Source organism: Oncorhynchus clarkii, chromosome 15 (genome assembly GCF_045791955.1).
Source record: "Oncorhynchus clarkii lewisi isolate Uvic-CL-2024 chromosome 15, UVic_Ocla_1.0, whole genome shotgun sequence".
Classification (NCBI taxonomy): Eukaryota; Metazoa; Chordata; class Actinopteri; order Salmoniformes; family Salmonidae; genus Oncorhynchus; species Oncorhynchus clarkii.
The window spans coordinates 24,776,280-24,800,452 of NC_092161.1; the positions used below are offsets into that span (position 1 = coordinate 24,776,280).

A 24,173-nucleotide genomic window follows, 5' to 3' on the forward strand; every position below is an offset into this window, starting at 1 on the left:
CCAGTATGCAGGCGTGATGGGAATTAAATAGGGAATTGAAGAGGGTTGGGCCATTGACCACGTTTTGGATATTTTTTTTAAAGAACCGATGAGCTGTACTAATTATACAAGGTGCACCTGATTCCGTTCACCCAGCTACCCAATAAACTCGTAGAAGGGGTTGTCGTAATGGCGGTAGAGATACTCTCAATGATCGGCTATGAAAAGCCATGTGACATTTACTGCTGAGGTGCTGACCTGTTGCACCCTCGACAACCACTGATTATTATTTGCCCCTGCTGGTCATATGAACATTTTAACATCTTGTTCTGTTATAATCTCCACCCGGCCCAGCCAGAAGAGGAATGGCCACCCCTCATAGCCTGGTTCCTCTCTAGATTTATTCCTCGGTTCTGGCCTTTCTAGGGGAGTTTTTACCAGCCACCATGCTTCTACACCTGCATTGCTTGCTGTTTTAGGCTGGGTTTCTGTACAGCACTTTGAGATATCAGCTGATGTAAGAAGCGCTTTATAAATACATTTGATGGCGCTCATTGGGCAAGTTTCTTTTGCATGACCCGGTGCCACAGGTGGGCTGAGTTTGGTATTTTAGAACATTCCATTGGTCCTTAAATTAAATCTCCAGGCACCGGGGCACCAGGCCATGCAAAACAATCTCGCCCGTTGTTTTCACTTGCATCATTACCAGTAAATGTATAAAGCTAACGAAAACTAGCTTGCACGTCAGTAATTGAAAGCAGTAACTGTAATTTGCAATCATAGTCTAAATTAGACTGTCAGCAACTTAACTGCTATGGCCGACTGACAAAATCCTACATGGCAATAGCATTGTCTCATGTCAAGTAGTCTAATATTTGCCATTTATCAAGTTCTATAAATTTCTAGCGTAAAATTGTTATAATTCCAAACCATATGAACACTTACTAACAGGTGTAATAAACCACAGCCAGGTACAATGAAATTCATTTTAATAATGCACACACTGGTCACGCAAATCAACATTTCAAAGCCACCAACCCTGTGCTGGTGAATAAGTAGATATTTAACCCCCAAAGAATACAGTACAGTGCTAGCTAACAGTCTGTGTCTATGGACCTCCTGAAAGTGTACTTTATTAGCCAAGGAGACTTCAACCAAGTCTCCTTGGTTTGTCACCCCAAAAAATAAAAGTGTCCATCTATATTGTGCAATCTACTAGGTGCTCTTTTTCTGTGCCATTTTATTTGATCAATGGTGTGACATTAACATCTTGTGTCTCCTCTCTTGGTGGACCCTGGAAGAAGCAGAAGAAAATTAGAAAAAGATTCATACACCAACATAACACAGCAAGGTCTTACTGCACTATAAAAAGGGAATTAGGGTTCAATTTAGGATGCAACCAAGTATTGGCAATAGTGAAAAAACAGCAGAAGATTAAAGAAAAAAACCTTTTCCCCTGTGACATCGTGTTGGCTCCTCTTCCTCATCTCGCACTCTCTGGTACACCAATGGCTTCCACAGAGCTTTCCTCAGTGCCAGTCTTTCTGAAAACAACCAGACCTGAACATTACGCTCTCACATTCATAGAAAACACATCTGAAGTCATACGTTTGAGTGTTGACTTAGGGTCCGTTTTGCATTTTGGATCACAACGAAGAAGGTTACATGAACGGGGGGACCTGATCATAGCTCAGCACTCCTACTCAGATTCTTGACACATGGCCCCAGGTCAATGCTGTAGGTACTTTGGACAGCTAAAGAACATCCATTAAAATCTATTGATCGGGATTGGTTTATATTACCTTGCAGTGAGGCATGTGGTTTTCGTCTGGGCTTGGCCCTACCCCTCTCCCACCTACCCGGTTCTGAAGTCTCAATGCCCTCTCTGCATAGTCCATCTAGAGAGAGCAGATCTATGGTTTAGTGTACAGGGAAATCAAAATCAGCCAACTCTGGCCCCAATAATGCGTGGGTAGTGCGATGTTCCTATTTCAATGGGAGTCCATATTTAAGTCAATGATGCCCTAATGGGCATACTTGGGGCCATTAGAGTGAACCCATTAGTTTACTAATCAAATTGCAACGGTCGGAGGTTCTATGCCCATTCTAGTGAATCTATTTTTTACAAAGAATACTTACCTTTGCATGTCCTGTGTTCCTTATCCCCTGCATCATGCCCACCTTCCACCACATGGCCTTCATAATACTCCAGCTCTGATCTCACCAGCACCATCTCTGGTTCCTCCTGCTGCTGCTCCTCCTCCTCCTCCTCTGGTCCGACAGCCTCTCTACACTGGCCTCTCTTACAGCTGGGTTTGGGATGCTGTTGGATGTGTAGAGGCTGGTGTTTCTTGGGGACAGAGTGCTTCTGCACGACCACCCTAGTGGGGTGCGCGCTCTCATCACGCGTCCTTGCAGACTGTTGTTCCTGCTCGACAACGTCATCAGAATCCCCCGCCTCATCAGCGTACACCCTCGGGCTGTGATGAACTTTAACCCTGCTCGCCCCTCCTTTCAACAGGCTCGAGCCACAGCAGGCGCACAAAAGCTTCTTGGACTTAGGACAGACTTTCTTGACCCCTGGCTCTCTGAGGTGCTCGACCTCCGCAGGGAACCTCCTCCCTGCGTAGATGGAGCTTCTGGGAAACCGATCCATGTCCTCCAGGTCGGTGGAGAACATCTCCTCTCGGGACGAGAGCTCATCTAGGGAGGGACTGAGGACGCTGAGCCTTCCATGGGCTGTCTGTGGGGGGCAGTAGTAGGAGTAGTAGTGGTGACGGGCTGGGGAGGAGGTGGTAGTGATCCGGCTGGAGGACAGGGAAGCCTGGAGGTCTCCACACAGCAGAGCAGAGCTGGAGCTGGCAGAGCAGTCCTTCTGCAGAGCTCCAGCTGTCAGAACCTTGTCCAAATTAAATCCAATTAAAAAGTTTGCCATAATATAGAGAATACAATGAAACTAGAGGTCGACCGATTATTCGGAATGGCTGATTTCAAGTTTTCATAACAATTGGAAATCAGTATTTTTGGACACCGATTTGGCAGATTTATTTTTATACCTTTATTTAACTAGGCAAGTTAGTTAAGAACACATTCTTATTTTCAATGACGGCCTAGGAACAGTAGGTTAACTGCCTTGTTCTGGGGCAGAACGACAGATTTTTACCTGGTCAGCTCCGGGATTCAATCTTGCAACCTTACAGTTAACTAACGTTAGTCCAACACTACCACCTGCCTCTCATTGCACTCCACGAGGAGCCTACCTCTTACGCGAATGCAGTAAGAAGCCAAGGTAAGTTGCTAGCTAGCATTAAACTTATCTTATAAAGTAACAATCATAATCACTAGTTACCTACACACGGTTCATGATATTACTAGTTTATCTAGCGTGTCCTGCGTTGCATATAATCGATACGGTGCGCATTCTCGGAAAAAGGACTGTCGTTGCGCCAACGTGTACCTAACCATAAACATCAATGCCTTTCTTAAAATCAATACACAGAAGTATACGTTTAAGCCTGCATATTTAGCTGAAAGAAATCCAGGTTAGCAGGCAATATTAACCAGGTGAAATTGTGTCACTTCTCTTGCGTTCATTGCACGCAGAGTCAGGGTATATGCGATAATAATAAACGTTTTGTTTTCGAAATGATAATTTCTGGATTCGACCATATTAATGACCAAAGGCTCGTATTTCTGTGTGTTATTATATTATAATTAAGTCTATGATTTGATAGAGCAGTATGACTGAGCGGTGGTAGGCAGCAGCAGGCTCGTAAGTATTCATTCAAACAGCACTTTCGTGCGTTTTGCCAGCAGCTCTTCGCTCTGCTTCAAGCATTGCGCTGTTTATGACTTCAAGCCTATCAACTCCCGAGATTAGGCTGGTGTAACCGATGTGAAATGGTTAGCGGGGTGCGCGCTAATAGCGTTTCAAACTTCACTCGCTTTAAGACTTGGAGTAGTTGTTCCCCTTGATCTGCAAGGGTTTTGTGGAGCGATGGGTAACGCTGCTTCGAGGCTGGCTGTTGTCGATGTGTTCCTGGTTCGAGGCCAGGTAGGAGCGAGGAGAGGGACGGAAGCTATACTGTTACACTGGCAATACTAAAGTGCCTATAAGAACATCCAATAGTCAAAGATATATGAAATACAAATGGTATAGAGTGAAATAGTCCTATAAATACTATATTAACTACAACCTAAAACCTCTTACCTTGGAATATTGAAGTCTCATGTTAAAAGGAACCACCCGCTTAAATATGTTCTCATGTTCTGAGCAAGGAACTTAAACATTAGCTTTTTTACATGGCACATATTGCACTTTTACTTTATTCTCCAACACCGTTGTTGCAATATTTAAACCAAATTGAACATGTTTCATTATTTATTTGAGGCTAAATAGATATTTATTGATGTATTATATTAAGTTAAAATTCAGTATTGTTGTAATTGTCATTACAATTTTGTTTTTAATTACAAAAATATTGGCCAATTAATCGGTATCAGCTTTTTTTTGGTTTGGTTCTCCAATAAATCGGTATCGCCGTTAAAATCATAATCGGTCGACCTCTAAATGAAATGCTTACAAGGTCTCAACAAACACTGCAGATTCAAAAAAAAAGATTACAATTATAGTAAAACGTTACCTTGTCAAAGGGCAGATGGAGGATCTGGTAGGAAAGGTCAACATCCAGTTTAGACAGACCTTTCCTATCTGGAACATCAAATGTTTCTTCCCCACATTTAGTGTCCTCTAAGGCTTGCCAGTCAGAGGCTAGGGGGGATGGTAGTGACTGTGTGGAGCGCAGGTTGGAGCAGTGGCCCTGCCACCTAGGTCCCTCAGTGGAACTAGTACCATCTGGATTGGTGCTGTCCTCCTCTGCCTCGTTGTCTATGTTTTCAGGTCTGGGGCTGTCTTCTGACTGCAAGACAGCAGACTGGAGGCAAAGACTTTCCAAAGAACAGCGATGAAGAGACTCCTCCGCATGTTGCTGCATATCCAGGTTCTCCTCAAGCTCCTCGTGAATAGATGAGCTGTCCAATGGGGTGTCTTCGTCAGAGTCTACAGCCCAGCCCTCCTTACCCAGCCCGCCGAGGCGTCGGCTTGACTCACCGTCATAGACTGCTGTCGTGGAGTTACCGACGCTGAACAATCTGCCCATCGGAAACGACGACTGCAATTGGCTGCCTTCCAATTTACCACAAGAGGCTCCATGACCACTGTGTATGTCTCCCCCCACCACCACCTCACAAGATTTCCTTTCCCCATCTGGTGAGAATATTCCGGAAGATTGTGAAACGACACCGGAATCCAGCTCTTTCTCAGAACCCTGCATCTCGTTGGCCCGGAGTTTGTCCAGACATTCTATGAGCTTGTTGAGCGCATCACTCGGGTCCGTCTGAGCCTCAGAACAGACCACCTCTCTCTGGGTGTGATCCTGGTGGTGGTGAATTAACTAATTAATAAATGAGAGAATATATAAAATAGCCTTATTCATCTGTGCACAAGAATACATACATGGTGGTGTTGTTGCTGTTGGCGGAACATGGGGTCATGCACAGGAGGTAGATGAAAATGGGGTGGTTCATACATGCGTCTGTAATCAACTGGATGCATGTGTGGCGCGTGTGGGACAACATATCCACCAGGATACTGCATGTATGGGTATGCGGACATGTATGGATTAGGACGTCCAAAGGGATAAACACCTGCGGAGAACATAAGCTTTTTTTTTTTAAGACAATGACCATGCAGCAAAATATTTGCATCCCTGAAAAAAAAATATATAAAACACTAATAATCCATAATCCACTGAAATTATGGTTTGAGAAAAACTATGTCGCAAATATAGTGCACTAAAGGGTTCACGTCCAAAGCAGTGCACTACAGCACTATATAGGAAATAGGGTGCCGTTTGATTTGGGATACAAACAAAGAAACATGAAAGGTAGGCCTACCGGAACCAGGTAAGCCATAGTGGTTGTATGGGTTATTCATATTATGCCACTGATTGTGATGATGATACATGTTGTAGTAAGGTTGAGAAGCCGGCTGAACATAGAAGAAGGGCCTTGGGTGATTGACCTGCCGCTGGTTTTGCTGACCGCTTTCCATCGACTGTTGGTGTTTGCTCCCTTCTGTATTAAAAAGAAAACGAACAATCATTGTCATTCCATTATGTTATGAATAATCCGTGTGAATATAAAAAAGTTTTAGATCATATCAGTTCATTCAGAGAGCTTCAGAATCACAAATAATTGGTGCACACTGATAGTAGCCTCGTGCCAGACACATTGTGTCTAGAGATATGGACTTGCCTGGAAACCCGACGGGAACTTTCCTGATTCAAACGCTAATTTCTGCACGACGTAGAATTCTACGCAATTCAACGTTGGGTTTCCAGGTAAAGCAATGGAGTTGGCAAGAGTAGAAACAGATATAGGACCAGGCTACAGTGACATTTATATCCATATTTAAACTTTGAGAACACTTGACAGGTAAATAGACATGGCTATGGGAAATTTGATTGGCCTACCGTCCATTTTCTGATGTATCCAACGATTATCAAAATGAAAGCGCTGGAAACGAGATGAGACCTACTTCACAACGTTACCACTACAAATTGGAAACACTTTTTTCCCTTCACTGTCTCACATAATCAAAAGAGTATCCTACTGAGTAATTTTACTTGGTAGACTCTTTCAGAATTATACTAAAATCTAATCTTCAATAGTTTGAGCTACGGATATCTACTGCCCTAACCGTTCAATCAGTTTTATAGATCACACCTGTGCTCCTAATTTGTTTTTTGTTTTGTTTTTTACATTTCACCGACATTTTCTCCCAGAAGAGGGCGCCATTTGCCTTGGAGAGACATTTGAAGATGGACTGAGGGGATTCAATTAAGTTGCCTCGAGTTGAACCCGGCTATGGCCCGTCACGTGATTTGGCAAGGCGGTGAGGGAGTCGCGCTGTGCTCAAATTGAACGGTAATCTGCGCCGCTTGGTCATATGGTCAACAATGCAGCATGGTGCATCGTTCATAAACATTCATCTCTTTTACATAAAATATATGTTCGAATTTTCTAACTATTTTTAATTGAGGAGGCGGATAAAGCGGTTTTATCAAAAGCAATTAATTGTGCATGTGAAAAGCCCAAATCTTAGTCATTACTCCACGTGCTTAAAGCCCCCATGCAGTCTTTGTCATTTTATTTTTAAATCATCACTTTATGTCTAATAAATCACTGTGTATGTTTCTTTAACGAAAATAACTCCAAAATATATATTTTTCAAATGTATTTCCCTGAGCCTCCTTTGGCCTTTGAAATGCTCAGTCTGATCACATGGGTGTTAGGAAACAAATGTGAAGATATTTACATACAGAGCCCCGATTGGCTGATAGGTTGGTCTAGAGCCCATCCCCTTATTTACCAAGATAGTTTTTATTTTTCGTAGATATCTATTTACCACCACAAACTGATGCAAGTACTAAGACCACACTAAACTAGCTGTATAAGGCCATAAGCAAGTGTAACGGATGTGAAACGGCTAGCTTAGTTAGCGGTGCGCGCTAAATAGCGTTTCAATCGGTGACGTCACTTGCTCTGAGACCTTGAAGTAGTGGTTCCCCTTGCTCTGCAAGGGCCGCGGCTTTTGTGGAGCAATGGGTAACGAGGGGACGGTCTAAAGTTATACTGTTACACAAGCAAGATAATGCTCACCCAGAAGTGGCGCTCCTCGTGGCCGGGGACTTTAATACAGGAAAACTTAAATCCGTTTTACCTCATTTCTACCAGCATGTCATACAAAAAACTCTTGACCATCTTTACTCCAGACACACAGAGACACGTACAAAGCTCTCCCTCGCCCTCCATTTGGCAAATCTGATCATAATTCTATCCTCCTGATTCCTACTTACAAGCAAAAACAAGCAAAAACTCAAGCAGAAAGTACCAGTGACTGGCTCATTAAGGAAGTGGTCTGATGACGTGGATGCTAAGCTACAGGACTGTTTTGCTAGCACAGACTGGAATATTCGATGGCATTGAAGAGTATACCACATCAGTCACCGGCTTCATCAATAAGTGCATAGACAATTTCGCCCCCACAGGGTCGTTACGTACATATCCCAACCAGAAGCCATGGATTACAGGCATCATCCGCACTGAGCTAAAGGCTAGAGCTACTTTCAAGGAGCGAGACACTAATCCGGACACTTATAAGAAATTCCGCTACGCCCTCCGACGAGCCATCAAACAGGCAAAACAGGACTACGGTTGACTCCTACTACACCGGCTCTGATGCTCGTTCTACATTGTAGAATAATAGTGAAGACAGCAAAAATATGAAATAACACATGTGGAATCATGTAGTAACTAAAAATGTGTTTAACAAATCAAAGTATGTTTAAGAAGGAAGAAGGAAAGAAATTCCAGAAATGAACTTTTAACAAGGAACACCTGTTAATTGAAACTGTTTGAGAGATCTCATGAAGCTGTTTGAGAAAATGCCAAGAATGTGCAAAGCTGTCATCAAGGCAAAGGGTGGCAACTTTTGAAGAATCTCAAATAAAAAATATACTTTGATTTGTTTAACACTTTTTTGGTTAATATATGATTCCATATGTGTTATTTCATAGTTTTGATTTCTTCACCATCATTCTACAATGTAGAAAATAGTAAAAATAAAGAAAAACCATGTAATGAGTAGGTGTGTCCAAACTTTTGACTGGTACTGTATATATATATATATATATAAAGTATTCAGACCCCTTGACCTTTTCCACATAATTTAACCTTTATTTAACTAGGCAAATCAGTTAAGAACAAATTCTTATTTACAATGACGGCCTACTCTGGCCAAACTCGGACGACGATAGGCCAATTGTGCGCTGCCCTATGGTACTCCCAATCACTGCCAGTTGTGATACAGCCTGGAATCAAACCAGGGTCATCTGGAGGAAACCTGGCACCATCCCTATGGTGAAGCATGGTTGTGGCAGCATCATGCTGTGGGGATGTTTTTCTGCGGCAGAGACTAGTCAGGATCGAGAGAAAGAGGAACGGAGAAAAGTACAGAGAGATCCTTGATGAAATCCTGCTCCAGAGCGCTCAGGACCTCAGACTGGGGCGAAGGTTCACCTTCCAAAAGGACAATGACCCCAAGCACACAGGCAAGGCAATGCAGGAGTGGCTTCGGGACAAGTCTCTGAATGTCCTTGAGTGGCCTTGACAGAGCCCGGACTTGAACCCGATCGAACAGCTCTGGAAAGACCTGAAAATAGGGGAAAACATATCTGCAGAGGAGAATGGAAGAAACTCCCCAAATACAGGTGTACCAAGCTTGTAGCGTCATATCCAAGAAGATTTAAGTCTGTAATCGCTGCCAAAGGTGCTTCAACAAAGTACTAAGTAAATGGTCTGAATACATATGTAAATGTGATATTTGAGTATATATATTTTTTACATCTGTTTAATCAATTTTAGAATAAGGCTGTAAAGTAACAACATGTGGAAAGGGTCAAGGGGTCTGAGTACTTTCAGATCATATTGTGACTAATGATGTTAGCCAGATGGTCCATCCCACCTACATGAAATTCCAGGCATTTTTCCTTCTTACACAAAAATGTCATTATCATAATTTTCACAAATTCAGTGTTATCAACCTCATAGTGTGGATATATCATTAAAAAAATAGGAAAATACGTTTTTAACTGCACTGCCTCTTTAACCTATGTCACTGTTGTTTTAAGCCGACTTTGCCGTCGCCCGCACAGAGGACACCTGGCTCACGCCCGGGATGTCCTGGTTCCAAATCGAATGCAATCAACGCTAACCCGGTACACCCGGGGCATGTCCGGAGCATGAATATAATCCCCTAACTGAGACGATTTTTGGGCGCGTGCCCAGTATCCTCATTTGGCCCCTGTTGTCTTGCGCGGCGCCTGCGTTGTCGAGAAAGGTTTCTTGCTGGTTGCCTCTCGCGGCCTTAATTGTGTAAATTCGGCTTCCGGAGCTAGATACTTTCTGTAATAGCAAAAAAAGACCGGTCGGCATCGATTATTGCATATTGCCTTAAATTAGCTAGTGTAAGGAAATATGTTTGTTTAATATCTTAACAGCCATACATACATACATGCATAGCTAGCTCATTCTAGTAATGTAACGGTTGCTTGTTAGCCAGCTCACAGTCTAGTTAACGCCGACGTCTAAAACCTAGCTAACGAGCTTAGCAAATGCTAACCCTTCCTAGCTAGCGCTACGTTGCTTGCTTACGTTGGATATTGTTATTTACCTGCTTGCTTAGCTAGGTCTATGAGAAACTATACGGAACTACCTCATCACTATAGTTAGGTAGCTGAGTAATTTGGTTGGCAGGATATATGTGTGGGAGTAACGTTCATTCCCGAGTCCGGGCAAAAAGTACCCGGAAGGGACGCGCAACTGCCGCCTTTGTTGATTATGATCAAGCTAACATTACTGTAGACAATAGCTAATAGTTGCAGCGATTAGACTTTGTGGGATCCGACAATCAAGCTTTCAAGTCTAATTTGGGATAAATGGTTCGAAAAGAAAGGTGAGTAAGCTAACTAGTCTGTCATCAGTCACCACATCCACTGAAGGCCTGGCTTGCTTATCCATGTTTTGGATGGGGGGGGGTCTGGGAAATAGCTAGCTTGAAAATTGGGCAGTAACCCAGCCAACTAACGCTAGCTTGCTAACCTAGCCAGAATGTTTAGCTAGCTAACACCGACAAAGTAACGGTAACGTAGCTACTGTAACGTGATAAAATTAACTAGCTAACCAGTTGAACTAATTTAGCTAAGTGTGTGAATTTGAATTATCACCATGGAATTAGTCACCAGGTTAGCCAATCAACTTCTAGCTTCTTTTTTTTTTTACTACTAGGTGACCGTAACGTAATGTGGCCTAGCAGTAAGGATGTCCTGTAATACAGATAGTTAACATAGCTAACATTAGTCACACAACTACTAGCTGGCTAGGCATTTTAATTATTGCCCAGTTTTCTAGAACTCCCACAAATAATTTGGTAACCGTTAAGAATTTTCAGCGCTCTAAAGTCAATAGATTGTCATCTTGTAGTCCTAAAAACCGGAAATGAGTTACCTCTCAAGTTCAGCCATTCCTATGGGGGGAATTAATGTTTTTTTTGTTGTTGCATAAACGTCGAAAATAAGGTCAGATGTTAACACAGGCTTAGGAGTTCTTATACGTTTTGTTTTATGGTATAATAGCAGTCAACATGCCCTTTATGAATTAGGAAGTCGTTACGTTTTTTGATTATACGAATGTTTCAAAATTCACCAAGTGACGTAAGCTGAAGGTTCTTATAGAACAAATTGTATATCTCCTAAGCCTGTGTTTACCACAATTTATTTTCGGTCATTATTCCAAAATCCTATTTATTTCCCCATAGGCTTTGGCCAATCAGCCATGGTAGAGTTAGTGCCTACAAAAAGACGCCATTACTATTGCTCTCTATAGATTACTGATGGCACCTGTTAGCTGGCTATGCTAACGTTAGATGAGTTTGCTAACCAACCACTAGCTAGTTGGCTAACAATAGTCAGGCAATTAGCTACCAACAATAAAATGTCTTTATCAGTACACAGGTGAAAGTAAGTCATATTTAGGTTAGCTAGCTTTATGTCCCATGTTGTTGTGAGTAGAGCATAAAACACAAATCATTGGGCCAGTTCGTTTTGCATGGCTGGTGCACCAGATGGTTAGAGATTTCACTTAAACACATGCTCCGAAACTACTGTCTGTCTTCAATTAGCCACAGGATCCCTAATTTGAAAACAACTGTTTTCTAGAAGCTGTGCTGCTCTATTTTTCACCTGTGAGCCAGCCCCTAGCAATTCGACTTGTCGCCAATGAGCTTCATCCCCTCGCCATTTAAGTGGCCTATAGTAAGATGCATACACAGCAGAAAGAGAGAGCAATAACATGGTGCAAATATCTACACACTTGTGGTTTAGTACGCAATTTCAGGGATCACTTCTGGCTCGTCAGTGCTACTTTCAGAACTCCTGGTTAAAAAGTATATGAAAGTACCATAGACACTCTAAGGACTGATGGAATGGTCTAAAATGTGTGAACTCTGCCCACCTGGGGCACTGGGCCATTAAAAATAACTCACCCATTGGCAAGTGAAGTGAGATGGCTAACGTCATCAGCCTAGTAATAGTAGTACAGTGTTTTGGTGTGTGGTCACCAATGTTGCCAGCTCGGGACTGTATGTACAGGTCCATGTTAATTTGTTGATCTTAGAAGAATGCTTACTTCACACTGTTGCCTTTCAAGATTGACGTAGGTAGCTTGCTATGTCAATGGATGGACAAATTGGCTATCATCAACGCATGGGCTAAAAGGGTTATTTAACAGACTGCTGTGGCCATGTTCTTAATGACTAACCTCCAACCATGTCCCAGAGTGGAGAAATAACCGATAACAACGGTTGTAATTCAACTACTTCACTTATTGAAGGCCTGATAATCTTTTGCCTTTCACATGTGGTTAACCTGGCTAAATGGTTATTTCTGTCACCAATTGCCCTTAGTTTGGCGTTGGTAGGACTGCATATAATGTAAGCTACACGACTTAAAGCCAATGGGATGGATTGCTTTGATAGCATGGCAACATGCCAGAGATGGAGGCTGAAGTCATCCAGGATATGATTATGAATGGGTCCCAAATGGAACCATATTCCTTATTTCTGAGATTACTTTTGACCTGGACCCATAGGACTCTAGTCAAAAGTAGTGCACTACTTTTGACCAATGTAGGGAATATGGTGTCATTTGGGACACACACAATGAGTGGCGGTAGCTTACAGCTCTGAAGTCACAGCCAAAAGCATATTCTGTGTCTTGATTTTTAAGTAGACTTTTTATGTAGTGCCCTGTTACCAACAAATTCATCTGACAGTTGGTCTTATCAGGGTCTCTCCCATTTTAATTGCTTGACAGACAGTCCGTCTGGCTGTCAGTGAGTGCAATGAGTCTCTCCAAGCGGCACCAGTGATGGGGGGACCTGCCAGGGGAGACCAGATTGTTGACGATGCACTTTTCTCATGTGGAAGGGATTGGTGATGTGGGCTGATCTGACAGGCAGGGAGTGAGGAGAATGGTGGGGAGGAGGAGACTGTCTGCCTGAAAAGCAGATTCTCTGTTATTGGATGAAGTATTAGGCCTGCTATGCACTTAATGTTCCGTAGCATATCTCTGGAAAATGTTGTAAGTGAGGAGATTAATATGTTAACCGGAAGTATTTATACACAGAATTGTTGGGAACAACATGTTATTGTCTATCTGTCCTGAATCCCTCCCCTAGACTGTTATCGGCCGTTTGTTTGATGCATCCTATCCCCTACATAGTGCACTATTTTTGAACAGCTTCTCATGGGCCCCTGGTTAAGTGCTCTACATAGGGAGCAGCACTGTTTTCTGTGTCCTGGGCCTGATCTGATCTATGGAAAGTGGTTTTATTGATTTGTTCTGTTCTGTGTTTCAGCCCAGCACTGATTTAGCTGCATCACTATCACCACCACAGCCAGTCTGCATCTCCTGTCCCCACTACCTCCATCCAGTCCCCTGTGCCTGCCTGTCTTGTCTGCTCTGAGAGAGACCGGTCTATTTGGGCTATACAGAGCAACGAAGAACAAACACAGCCGACATTGAAGCACCAGCACTGACTGGTTTTTGGCTCTAGAGACCACACCAAGGACTTAGACAGAGAGCCCAGTTGGAGGGTAACTTAATTAACACTAAGAGGGGAACCAACCTGATTTTGATCACCCTGCATCCTGTCTTCTCTTCCATAACAGGGGAACAGAAGGAGTTGCTACTTTAGTTTTTTTGCTGCAGAGGTCTTTATCCTGGTCCTGGGACACTGCGTATTGTTTTGGTCAACACCTCTGTTCTGCCCTGCCGACATCAGCCAACGGTGGTGTCACAAAGCAGAGGGGTCTCTGTACCCTGTTGTCACTTTGATTTATTCTCGCACATTCCCCCCCGGGTTGGTTTTGAGTCATCACCGCTGTCTGCCTGCCGACATCAGTCATCACAAAGCAGCGGGGTCTCTTTCTGTAGGAGTCTGCAGTAGCTTTTAGGTCATTTATCCCCCCCCCCCCATTTGGTTTTGGAGCCCGGTTCTTTTACCGGCTGCTTGAACTGCTGAAACTGGGGCGCGATTCATGGGATGCAACCATGTCGGATCTCAGTGAGCGCAGGCCAGTTAACATGGACTACGCGGTCTCCCTGCTGGAGCAGCTCAACTTCTTCTATGAGCAGAAGTTACTGACTGACGTGGTGCTGCTGGTGGAGGACAACGAGTTCCCATGTCACAAGATGGTCCTGGCCACATGTAGCTCCTATTTCAGGTGAGTTAACGCCGTTCGCTGGCCGCTGTTACCTGCGGAGTGCACTACTTTGAGTGCACTACTTTGAGTGCACTACTTTGAGTGCACTACTTTGAGTGCACTACTTTGAGTGCACTACTTTGAGTGCACTACTTTGAGTGCACCATAGGCCCTAGTAGTGCACTCTACTGTCACAAGATGGTCTTGGTCACATGTAGCTGCTATTTCAGGTGAGTCACTGTGGAGTCTTTTGCACTGTTCTGTTCAGCAGAATGTTACGTACAAGTACTACATACAGTTCAGCAGCTTGTGCCTATGATGTAGACCTAGCCCTCGACCTGCCTGAGCAAGCCTGTTTGGGAACCCACTAAGTGACTCCTGGCCTGTCTGAAATGGAACCCTATTCCCTATATAGTGCACTTCTTACTACGTAAGGAACAAGGTGCCATTTGTGACTCACTCCTGGGCTTACTGTAGAATGTGTGTTTTGGGGAGATGGAACTGTGAAATGGTTGATTTAGGTCTACATTTTGCTTTCCAGTATTCACCTATGTTGGAAACATGACGAGCATTAGTCTGACACTCTTAGGATTAGGCTACACGTACCATGTTCTCCCTGAATTTATAGTGTGCGTTTCAAATGGTACCCTATTCCCTCTTTTATTGCCTTACTTTTGACCAGGCACCATAGGGAATAGGGTGCCATTTGGGACACAACCGTGGTCAAACAGTGTTTTGTTTTAAGAAATATAGAGATGTGTTACTGTTTGTCCCTTAAATGTCAGACCCTACTTCTGTTTGTCAGTTATTAATCACTATTTGGTGGTAGTAGAAGAATGACTCAACTTGAGTCTGTGGCTCAAGAGAAGGTAGGCCCAGGGGGCTCATTAAGAAGCACAACATTACATAGCTGAAGTGCAGCACTGCAGAGGAGATGATGCCTGGGCAACCCCAGACACCACATTGATTTATATTCAACGCAGGACAAGCTAGTTAATCTAGTAATATCATAAACTATGTGTAGATTGTTTTTCTATAAGTTTAAAGCTAGCTAGCACATTACCTTGCCTCATTGCAGCCACAAGGTCCTTTTGACGCTGCGCTCGCGCAACAGGTGGTCAGCCTGCCACCAAGTTTCCTTATGGATTGCAATGTAATCGGTGTCCAAAAAGGCAGATTAATCGGTTGACCTCTAGGTAAGAGACTGCGTGAATCAGGCCTTCATGGTCAAATTGCTGTAAAGAAACCACTACTAAAGGACTGCAATAAGAAGACTTGCTTGGGCCAAGAAACACGAGCAGTGGACAATGGACTGGTGGAAATCTGTCATGTCAGTCTGAATCCAAATTTGAGATTTTTGGTTACACCGACTGTGTCTTTGTGAGACGCAGAGTAGGTGAACGGATGATCTCCACGTGAAGTTCCCACCATGAAGCATGGAGGTGGTGTGGTGCTTAGCTTCTGACACTGTCTGTGATTTATTTAAAATTCAAGGCACACTTAACCAGCATGGTCACCACAGCATTCTGCAGCGATACGCCATCCCATCTGGTTTGCTCTTAGTGGGACTATAATTTAATTTCAACAGGACAATGACCCAACACAACTCCAGGCTGTGTATGGGCTATTTGATCAAGATGGAGTGCTGCATCAGATGACCTGGCCTCCACAATCACCTGACCTAAACCTAATTGAGATGGTTTGGGATGAGTTGGACTGCAGAGTGAAGGAAAAGCAGCCAACCAGTGCTCAGCATATGTGGGTTCTCTTTCAAGACTGCTGGAAAAGCATTCCAGGTTAAGCTGGTTGAGAGAATGACAAGTGTGCAAAGCTGTCATCAAGGCAAAGGGTGGCTACTTTGAAGAATCTAAAATAACACTTTTTTTGGTTACTACATGATTCCATATGTTTCATAGTTTTGATGGCTTCACTATTCTACAATGTCAAATAGTACAAATAAAGAAATGCCACACGTTTGACTGGTACTATATATACATGACAAGAGCTTATGTAGCCTCGTCTTTTGAACAGACGTTCCTAGTAAAGATCCAGCAGACACATTTACTGGCTGCTCTCCTCACACCCACCTATTCGTCCTCACCGATTCCCACGCACACCACTCGGTATCCGGTGACAACATGCAAAGCAGTTCCCCTCTTGGGTTCACAGAGGTATCCATTCTCTTGCTCTTGACGCATTCTGCTCCCCCCCCCCCCCCCAGGAGGTGTCCCTTCTCTTCCTCTTGGCACTCTCTGGCTCTCCTCCCTTTTACCCTCCTTGCTGCAGTTAAAGGGGCCCGGGGGGGGGGGGGGGGGGGCTCTGGCGTACTTATATTAGTAAGGGAACCCTTGTCACGCAGGCAAGCAGAGCTGGGTTGGGGGGGGCCATGTGGGAGGGGTAAGCTAGTGACATAGGATGCTTGCAAGGTTGTGTAATATCCAGCCCAGGGCCCTGCTGTAAAAGCAGCATAAACTCACAGGTTTTGGTGACATGTTTTTTTAAAGGAGAAAGGCGGTGTCACAGACAGCTGTGTTGGTGTCAGGATGGCCTGGAGGCGGGGGGATATTGAGAGGGCTGGGTATGCTAAGCTGGCTGGTGTGTGGTTGAGCCACAGCGTGGAGGGAGCATGCTGTGGTCTGGTCACTGGGTCTAGTGCCTGAGAAGAAGTCCAACTGGGGTTGTTGGAAGTCTGTTACCTACCTCTGATTGTTTTATGCTGGATCCCCAGTCAGATAAACGGATGTTGTAGATCAATCCTAAACTCGTCTAAGGCCTCCCATGTTTTTTTGCCCTAGCACTACACAGCTGATTCAAATAACCAAAGCTTGATGATGAGTTGGTTATTTGAATATAGCTGTGTAGTGCTAGGGGGAAAAAAACACATGGACCCAGAGGGGGCCTCAGGACCAAGTTTGAGAAACCCTGTTGTAGATGACTGTCTATGTCACGCTCCGTATCTGTCACAATACAAATGCGTTACTTCGCCCATAGCAGCAAACTACCGCTTTTAATGAAGATGTGAAATAGCTGACGTCAACAATTTTGAAATGAACAACATTTTGATGAGCTGTCTGAGTACTGACCCCTGTTTTCTCCCTCTCCAGGGCAATGTTTATGAGTGGTCTTTCTGAGAGTAAACAGACTAATGTTCACCTGAAGAACGTGGACCCTGCCACTCTCCAGATCATCATCACCTACGCCTATACAGGCAACCTGGCTATCAATGACAGCACCGTGGAGCCACTCTATGAGACCGCCTGCTTCCTACAGGTGTGGTGCCAGTCTCCTATTTCTCCCCCCCCCCTTCTGGGTCTCAACATTACTCTACTGATCTACAGAGGTAGAAGTGTCCTGTCTGTCTTCATGAGTCTCATCACATCACTGACCCTCCTATTTCTGATCAGTGGACATTACTGGATGTGTGTGTATATGCCTAATTGAGTTGTGACTCTTAGTAATATAATCACAATGTTGATCTTGATGTTTTCCAAGCTGTAGCTATTTCTCTATAATACACCCCCCCCACACCACCTGTCTAGGTAGAGGATGTGCTACTGCAGTGCAGGGACTACCTGGTGAAGAAGATCCATGCAGACAACTGTGTCCGGATGCTGAGCATCGGGGATCTGTTCTCCTGTGTGGAGCTGAAGCAGAGCGCCAAGCGCATGGTGGAACACAAGTTCCCCGTGGTCTACCGTCAGGAGGCCTTCCTACAGCTGTCCCATGAGTTGCTGGTCGACGTGCTGTGCTCAGACAACCTCAACGTAGAGAAGGTGGGTACAATTCTCTGGTTATACGTACCTAATGTACTTTCTACGTACTTAGAAATATTCCTACCGGTATGTATACTTTTAATATATATATTTTTTTAACTTCGTCTTAATGTTGGTTCTGTGTATTTCTTATCCCTGAGCTGTAAAGCAAATTACCCCTAGGGGATAAGAATACGGCTTCTGGATACGCAAAATGACTGCTTGTAAAACTGATACCCATGGTGTTGTCACAATGTAGTATGTTTGATGTTTAAATATTATCTTAGGAGGAGACGGTGAGGGAGGCTGCCATGCTGTGGCTGGAGTATAACATGGAGGCTAGGTCCCAGTACCTGTCCTCAGTTCTCAGCCAGATCCGCATCGACGCTCTCTCCGAGGTGACTCAGCGTGCCTGGTTCCAGGGCCTACCGCCTAACGACAAGTCTGTCGTAGTGCAGGGCCTCTACAAGTCCATGCCCAAGTTCTTCAAACCCCGCCTTGGCATGACAAAGGAGGAGATGCTCATCTTCATGGAGGCCACGTCAGAGTGGCCATCTGAAATGGGTCAGGTGATGGCGGGCCCCAACCACACGGTGGTGTGTTACAGCCCGCAGGCCGAGAAGGTCTACAAGCTCAGCAATCCGCCCGGCGACCTCCAGAAGGTTGGGACGCTCGTCACACCCGACAACGACGTGTTCATTGCCGGCGGGCAAATCCCGCTGAAGAACTCTATCGCCAACCACGGGAAAAGCGGCGGCAAGCAACAGGCAGTGTTCCGCTCAGTGGATAGCTTCTTCTGGTTTGACGCCCAGCAGAATGCCTGGGTGCCTAAGACGCCCATGCTGTGTGCCCGCATCAAGCCCTCTCTGGTCTACTGCGAGGGTTACATCTACGCCATCGGGGGGGACAACGTAGGCGGGGAGCTAAATAAACGTACCGTAGAACGCTATGACTGTGAGAAAGACGAGTGGGCTATGATGAGCCCCCTCCCTTGCGCCTGGAACTGGACCACGTCCGTAGCAGCCCACGACTGTATCTACGTGATGACCCATGACCTCATGTACTGCTACTTCCCTCGCGCTGACACCTGGGTAGAGATGGCCATGAGGAAGACAAGTCGCTGCTTCGCCTCCGCTGCCACCTTTGGTGACCTCATCTTCTACATTGGGGGGCTCCACGTTGTCTCCAACTCGGGCGTCCGCATGCCCACCAGCACCATCGACGGTTCCTCCGTCACCGTGGAGATCTACGACATCGGCAAGAACGAGTGGCGCCTGGCCGCCAACATCCCTGCCAAGCGCTACTCGGACCCGTGCGTGCGGGCTGTGGTGCTCCTTGGCGCTCTGTGCATCTTCATGCGGGAGACTCACATGAATGAGCGCGCCAAGTACGCCATCTACCAGTACGACCTGGAGCTGGACCGCTGGTACCTCAAGCAGCCCGTGTCTGAGCGCGTGCTCTGGGACCTGGGGAAGGACTTCCGCTGCGCCGTGGGGAAGCTATACCCATCCTGTCTGGAAGAATCCCCGTGGAAACCACCCACCTACCTGTTTTCCCCCGACGGGGCTGAGGAGTTTGAGGTGGACGGGGAGATGGTCTCCCTCCCTCACATATAGCTCTTAACCTTCCACCTCTCTGCCCCCAAACGGAGTCCCCGAATTGCCCTCTGAACTCTGGGTGTGACGTGTCGAGGGATTGACCTGAAAGCCAGAGGGGGTAGGTTTGATGTCTGTTCCAAAGGGATCTGAGCGCTACAAGGCTGTTCTGCTGGCTGGCTGTTGCTGACAAACAAGCTTATACAAAGCCTCAGACATTGAAAATATAGGAGAGAAACTAAAGTAATATGGGAAAAAAGTAGATTTATTTTTTTTTTTGTCCGTTGCAACTTCAAGTCTGTTATACTGTTTCTACAATGTGATAATTGAAAGTTGACTGATTTGTGATGATGCACTTACTGGCGAAAAGCTCCTTGGAATAACTGTACCAAAATCCTCCTGGTCTCCACCTCTTTCTATCACCACTGTTGTAAACCCACATCCATCTCTCCTAGGGACACGTGGCCTGTGTCCCAGCCATATGGTACCCTATTCCCTAAGTAGTGCACTAAATAGGTAATACGGTGCCATTTGGGATGCTCCTAGTATAGGAACATACAGGGCCAAGTGTTAGGGGGGGGGGGGGGGGGGTTCTAGGTGGTGACTGCAGGTCCAGTCACTACCTGTTTTTTCTTTTTTTTCACCTCTGCTCCAGACACGCAACCCCCTGCCTCTCCCCTCACTCCTCTAGTCCCCTGCTCACACTAACACCACTCAAGCCTGCCTGTCTCTTAGGCTGTGACTCCCTACTTTTGACCAGGGCGCAAAGGGCCACCATAGGCTTGTTAAGCTGGCACTGTGGCGCTCTTGACAAAAGTAGCATCCTATATAGGGTTCCATTTGGGAGGCATCCTTAGTCAATCTCTCTGGACACAGGTCTTCCACAGAGCCAGCCAGCGGTTTACAGAACGGAGCTCACCCTAACCAACCGCCATCTCATCGTCGTGATGGGAGGTTTTATGCCGGCTCTTATTTTATTTTTGACAAGCGCGGGTCTCTGCAACAACACACGCCTCCTTCACGCTATCTCAATACTCTCATCAACTATAGATTTTTGGGCTCATGCATTTAAAAAAATATATAATAAATTCCCCCTAAGCTGCTGAAATATATATAAAAATATATATTTTTCATGTTTAAAAAATAAACTTTTAGTGTGGGGGAAAACAACCAGGTTCTATTTTGTATTAGTATTTTTTTTATTTTAAATCAGACATTACTGTAGTGTGATTGTGTTTAGGTATCCACCCCCCATCAGATTATTTTCTTGTGTGAAATACTGAGGAATCTTGCTGCTGATTGGGTCTGGGAAGGAGGGCTGGCCCAGTGCTGTTGCTATGGAAATTGTCCAGGCAACCACTAGCGGTAGTGGAGAACGACTGGAGGGTGGTATGGGAGGAAAGGAGCGGACGGAGCTGCTTCATGGTTCCTACCTTAAACATGAGCACAGGTGCTTCATGACAAACCTTACTAGCATGTTTGGCTGCATCATGTTCCTTTGGCACTGTATTTTGAATGAACGTTAATTTATTAAAAAACATACCAAAACGTTCTCGAAAACAATGACTTGTTATTTTCACATTGGTTGACGCATGCTTGGTTTTGTTTTAAACATGTTTGTACCTGTTAATCCAGTCTGCTCACAATTAGATTTAGCCTATTTACATTCAGTTAGTTATGGGACCTATTATGCCTGCTTAAAATAGTTTTGTCCCATTCGTTGCCTGACCTAAAAGGCATTCACCTCTGAATAGCTATAACTGGAGCTGGTTGCTTCACAAATGGCAACCTATCCCATACAGGGACTAGGGTGCCATTTGGGACAGCTGCTGAAGCCAAACAAACATCCCTCTACTGCTCTGCCTGCTCCCCCTCCCCCTCCCCACCCATAGCTTTTGAGCTGATAATCTGAAAGTCATCCGTGAGGTCCCTGGGTTCGCGTGTGCATAGGATGTTATTGAACTGAGGCACGTGGCTGCAGCCTGTTTTTGTCCGGTAGACCCTGCGCCTGCTACCACATGTCCTGGTACACCCCCTCTACGGTCTTTTGTTTGGCTGACCTACATACAGTATGACCAGACCATGAATATCTCGCTCTCTTTAACAGAAGCTTACAGAAATACTTTTTAAATCTCTTGTTTCGTTTTGTAGTACTTTTTGCAGGTATTGAAGCAGTAAAGATGAGGCTGATTTCCAGCTGTTAAGTACAGAAGCTATGAGAAAGTAGATTTGCATGTCTTATATTTAATACAGCATAAATTAACTTCACAATTTAGAATATTTCAAAACACTATGTCAGGTGAAAAAAATGTTGCATACTTAATGTGATTTTCAGAGTTCAACAAATGAAGCATACAGACTTTAGTTTAAAAGTCAAGACAGGAAATCAAGGAGATGATGGTTCAGACAGCCGGCAAAGATGTTATTACAGTTTAAAAACTGGACCTGGGCCCATGTCTAAACGTCTGAGTACGAGTGCTGATTTAGGATCAGTTTGGCCTTTTAGATCGTAATTGATAAGGTTATATGGGATCCTAGATCAGCACTCTTACTCCAACTTTTAGTGGATACAGTCCCAGATCTCAAAGATAAATATATATACACACTTATTTTCTAAATATGGATCTGTGCCTAAATGTTAAACAACTTCAATACAAACAGTTGGGGGGAAAGTACTGTAATCATCTCAAAGTAACAAGTATAGGCTAAGAGAGTACATAGAAATATAATATTTCCTGTTTTGGTAGTGCACTTTCTAGGGAATAGGTTTAAAGAGCCTTAGTCAAAAGTAGTGACCCATAGATCAGATAGAGATTGGTTCCAGTCGTGTCGAGACAGAAGGAAATCACTTAAGTACAAGTCCAACAAACTATACAACTAAAATGAGTTTTATCCCATACTCCAACCATCTTTAGAAAAGTTCTGTAAATGTATAGTGCGAACATGAGGAAAAAGCAGGAATGACAACAGTATATGTTCCAAATGGCACCCTCTTCTCTTTATAGTGCACTACTATAGACTAGGGACCGGTCAAAAGTAGTGCACTATGGTAAGGGTTCCATTTGGGACACGCACATAGGTTGTTTGCCCTGGCCCAGCACCTTACTCATTTACTATAACACAGCTTCCAGACAGCAATGCACTGGTTTCACACTGTCAGTATAGTATATACAGTATACACCTTGTTTGGATAAAACACAAAAGGTCTTCCACCACACAGAAAAACACACTGAAATCTGAAGCTCTGAGCATATCTCTGTCGGTCTGTTTAGCACAAGTGGCTATTCCTCTCGTCTGGAGCAGTTGTAACCTGGGGATGGAGGGGGAGGGTACTGCAGACCAGGGTTACATCCTAAATGGCATCTATTCCTAGTACACTACTTATCACCAGTACCTTATGGGCCCTGGTCAAAAGTTGTGAACTACATAGGGAATCATTTACAAACAAAGACCTGGATCCCTCTGCTGTATTGTGGTATCCCATCAGAGGCCTGAAACAAATCCTTCATAAAATAAAACCTTTCCCCAAACACACAAAAATCAACCTATCCTGCCCACCTGACCCCGGTTCCTTCTGTAACTAGCTGGTTCTGAAAGGAAAAGGGAGAGGAGGAGTGTGTCACGTCGCATCCTGTCTCCTCACCTCCTCAACTGTATTGGAGGTCACTGTCCAAGATCCCTCCCCTCTGACCTTCTCCAATAGGGTTTGAGAAGGAGCTCAGGAGAAAGGATGCAGGGAATCAAGGAAAGATGAATTCGGGGAAGGTGTTTTTCAAGGAAAGACACTCGGGGAAGGACCGTTGGAGGGGGTTAGGTTAGGGTATCCTCAGCTCCTAGGCTTAACTCATGTTAGCTAAAGCCCGTGACAGAGGCTAAGGCTAGGTTAGGAGGCAGGCAGGTGGTCAAGGCTCGGTAGGTGACTGAGGCTCAGGGGAGGCTGCGGGAGTGGCTAAAATAGCAGGCTGGGCCAACGTAGAGAACCAGGACGACATGGCTGACTTTGCACTGGTTAACACTCCACCCACCGACTGACCTGGAGGATGGAGACAGGAGGGATTGTGGATAAGATATACAGTTCTGTACTGAACAATATATTTCTTAGAAATTAATTGATGAAAACAAAGCCATCCGGGAGTGAATGTTAGTTAGCAGTACTCTGTGTTGACTATTTTTGAAGGCCAGTTTCCTGGACTACAAATCCTTCACAGGTGGCTTAATTTGAGTCTGGGGAAAAGGTTGGTTAGAGAGACTGACTGTCGGTCTCACCTACTGCCTTCCCGGTCTGCACGACACTTCGACTGGTGGTGATCACAGCTGCTCCAATTTTCTTCCCCCGTTCGCTGTTCTGCACCGAGCTGAAATTCAGCGAGAGAAAAGAAAAAAGGGCTATTCAGTCACGACCAACCAGAAAGAAACCCTGGGTAGCAGTGACACATTTCTCAACTAAAATGTTTCTACAACCTG

General features: G+C 44.8%; 3 protein-coding genes across 6 annotated transcripts in view; 1 reads left to right on the plus strand and 2 right to left on the minus strand.

Annotated features, from left to right (window-relative positions):
• Positions 1-986: 986 nt before the first annotated feature.
• Positions 987-23,400, minus strand: LOC139367093 (bucky ball-like). 3 transcript variants are annotated; one of them, XM_071105133.1, is made up of 9 exons: positions 23,353-23,400; positions 19,662-19,814; positions 5,935-6,114; positions 5,495-5,685; positions 4,623-5,414; positions 2,119-2,878; positions 1,782-1,877; positions 1,428-1,523; positions 987-1,273 (listed from the first exon to the last, which is right to left on the minus strand). In XM_071105133.1, exons 3-9 carry the CDS (start codon positions 6,089-6,091, stop codon positions 1,242-1,244), a joined length of 2,124 nt encoding a protein of 707 aa, XP_070961234.1. In that variant the 5' UTR covers positions 6,092-6,114; positions 19,662-19,814; positions 23,353-23,400; the 3' UTR covers positions 987-1,241. The 3 variants fall into 3 exon arrangements, with proteins under 3 accessions (XP_070961234.1, XP_070961235.1, XP_070961233.1); XM_071105134.1 differs by lacking the exons at positions 19,662-19,814; positions 23,353-23,400 and adding an exon at positions 6,513-6,698 and having other exon boundaries at positions 1,839-1,877; XM_071105132.1 differs by lacking the exons at positions 19,662-19,814; positions 23,353-23,400 and adding an exon at positions 6,513-6,698.
• LOC139367095 (kelch repeat and BTB domain-containing protein 2-like) lies at positions 9,896-21,257 on the plus strand. Of its 2 annotated transcripts, none has more exons than XM_071105136.1 (5): positions 9,896-10,555; positions 13,516-14,383; positions 17,467-17,632; positions 17,902-18,135; positions 18,402-21,257. In XM_071105136.1, exons 2-5 carry the CDS (start codon positions 14,211-14,213, stop codon positions 19,728-19,730), a joined length of 1,902 nt encoding a protein of 633 aa, XP_070961237.1. In that variant the 5' UTR covers positions 9,896-10,555; positions 13,516-14,210; the 3' UTR covers positions 19,731-21,257. The 2 variants fall into 2 exon arrangements, with proteins under 2 accessions (XP_070961237.1, XP_070961238.1); XM_071105137.1 differs by having other exon boundaries at positions 9,926-10,067.
• The window catches only part of LOC139367094 (late secretory pathway protein AVL9 homolog), a 34,217-nt gene continuing 31,977 nt past the window's right edge, over positions 21,934-24,173 (minus strand). Inside the window, exons 15-16 of the mRNA XM_071105135.1 lie at positions 23,976-24,064; positions 21,934-23,742 (exon numbers count right to left, since the gene is read on the minus strand). Of these exons, the coding sequence (XP_070961236.1) occupies positions 23,612-23,742; positions 23,976-24,064 (220 nt within the window). The 3' untranslated portion in view covers positions 21,934-23,611. The remainder of the gene's footprint in view (positions 23,743-23,975; positions 24,065-24,173) is intronic.